This window comes from Gadus morhua, chromosome 12 (assembly GCF_902167405.1).
Source record: "Gadus morhua chromosome 12, gadMor3.0, whole genome shotgun sequence".
Classification (NCBI taxonomy): Eukaryota; Metazoa; Chordata; class Actinopteri; order Gadiformes; family Gadidae; genus Gadus; species Gadus morhua.
Genome location: NC_044059.1, coordinates 23282566 through 23285065, shown reverse-complemented (window position 1 = coordinate 23285065; position 2500 = coordinate 23282566). Strand labels below are relative to the sequence as shown.

Sequence of the window (2500 nt, the reverse complement as noted above, 5' to 3'; positions counted from 1 at the left end):
CTCTCTATCGCCCTCCCCCTGTCTCTCTCCCCCTCTCTCTCTCTCTCTCTCTCTCCTCCTCTACCTCTCACTGTGTCCGTATGTTTTCACATTCCGTTTACATTCGCTCCTCGTGTGTTCTTCCCCATTCCTGCGTTGCACGGCGACAGCCAGCTCACGTTAAAGGGGTCCGGCGTCTGAAAGGCCTCGCCGTGAAACCCAGGGAAAATAAATACGACCCCAGCAGCCCCTCCCTCCGTCGGGGCCGCGACCACATGACTGCCCGTCGCAGCGCGGAGGAACCGCTCCATGAGATGCACCCTAATTGCATTTGTCTGGAATACGGTACTTCAAGTTTGCAATTTCCTCCACATATAATCACACTATGGTATCGGAAACCGAAGGACCAGGGGAGGGGGGGAGAGGGGAGGGGAGGGGGGGAGGGAGGGAGGGAGGGAGGGAGGGAGGGAGGGAGGGAGACGCAGCTCGCCTATACATTGCACACAGATTGTGTCATATCCCGGTCTCATCCAAAAACATAATCAGTTTAACTCCTCCAGCGAGGACAGATCGGTTTACTAATACATAGGAGAGATAGAGCGGGGCCTGCCTTTGGAGTTCTCCATCATTTACTGGGGGGAGGGGGGGGGGGGGCTGTGGAGGGGGATTCAGGCCCGGGACCGGGGGTTGGGTGGGGAGGGCAGGTTGACAGGAGACCTGGGGATTTCAGTTGAGCTATTTCTTGGATTAAAATACTACCTTTTTTGATTATGGCATGTTCCCCAGTTGTCAATGCGGGCTGATTGCGTAATGAGAGTATAATGTCATTATTTATTGATTGTGGAGGTGTAGTTAACTGGGCTTTTTTTTGTGTGTGCAGTGGCGAGCCAAAACGAAAACCTTCGTCGGTTGAGGTTTTGGAGAAATGCTCTGTAATCTGAAATGTGTGGAAGTCTGGTCATCTCGTAACAGTGCGGCCCTTGTTAGGCCCCACACACAATTGATATTCTACACTAGCCATTTAGCTAACATGCCAGTCCAATCCAGCCAGTGTGTGAGGGATGTGTGTGTTTGTGTGCGTGCGTGCGTGCGTGCGTTCGTGCGTGCGTGCGTGCGTACGTGCGTGCGTGCGTGTGTTTCCGACTGACAACCCAGCTGATGAAGAGAAATGTTTGGAGAAGCTACAGCCTCGGTACGGCAGCACCCTACCATACCATACAGCCATACCCTACCCACACATACTCCACCCCACCAAACACATAAAATACTCTACGACACCATACCAAACTAAACCACGCTGCTTCATTCCATATCGCCACACACCACATCAACCGTACCATACAATGCTACACCGCATCACACAAGTCTCCGCCAAAGCACTCCTCCATACCATAATCACAGCATCCCAGCGCGCCGTAGCCCGCCGCCACAACGGCCCTTACCCGGCCCTGCCGAGGCAGACCGGGGGCCGGCGGATGAGGGGTATGTATGCGGGCGAGCGGTTCGCTACCGTGCAACATAAACACTGAGGATGAATTATGTAGTGAAAGATATGTTTACGTTTAGGGTGTCATGTTTAAATTATGCGCCGCCGCGCTCCGCGGTCAGAATGACTGGTTTAATTTGAGCGTTTTACGGGAGAACTTAAGGCCAGGAGAAACACACGGCCAGAAAAGCAATCAGGAGTGCGCTGATGTCATACCAGAGAGACACTCTGCCCAGAACCCTCTTGAGGAGTATCATGCACGACAGCGGTGCGGTGTGCCCTCAGATACATTTTTGAGGGGTACTTTTTAAAAGCATTCTTCGAACATTATGCCACGCGGAGGATCAACTCACAGCTGGAGTTTAGTGCAGCAATTAGGTTCTCCGAGCGTCCACTCCGACCGAGAGTGTTTTCCTACGGGCCGAGCTGCTCTTCCGATGCCAGGGCTCCTGTCAGGAGCCACTCTCTGTCGTCTCGCCCACGGCTGCACAGGACAGAGCGGGCGGAGAAAGCGAGAGGGGCGAGTGGGAGATGGGGGAGAGAGTTAGCAGGGGAGAGGGAGACTGTATTAAGACGAGAGAGAGAAGAGAAGGAGAGAGCGGGGGAGGAGAGTGGGAGATGGGGGAGAGAGTTAGCAAGGGAGAGGGAGACTGTATTAAGACAAGAGAGAGAAGAGGAGAGAGCGGGGGAGAGTCAAACAGAGAGAGGAGGAGAGACTATATTAAGACATATTGTGGGGATGAATGGGAAGTCTTTTAAATCGGTAACACTTGGAAACACATTGAAAACCACAAGGAAATTATGAGCCCTGGGAAGAACAGGGAGAGATGGGGGGAGAGAGAGATTTAAAGTAATAAAAAGAAAAGTTGGAGCTGGGAGAAGACGAGGCGTAGAGTGGAGTCAGGTAGCTCTTTATTATTCCCAGGGGGCCATTCCTCGGCAGCATGTGGTAAACACTTACCATGGACCTTCACGTACGGGAAGCTCGTACGAAACCCCCGACCCGCAACCCATACACAGAACAAGATGTACAGG

The 2500-nt window shown here is 52.9% G+C and overlaps 1 protein-coding gene across 1 annotated transcript in view; it reads left to right on the top strand.

Annotated features, from left to right (window-relative positions):
• The first annotated feature begins 1322 nt into the window (after positions 1–1322).
• glis1b (GLIS family zinc finger 1b) overlaps positions 1323–2500 on the top strand; it is a 43974-nt gene continuing 42796 nt past the window's right edge. The window contains 1 exon segment of the mRNA XM_030371721.1: positions 1323–1461. Within this exon segment, the coding sequence (XP_030227581.1) occupies positions 1323–1461 (139 nt within the window).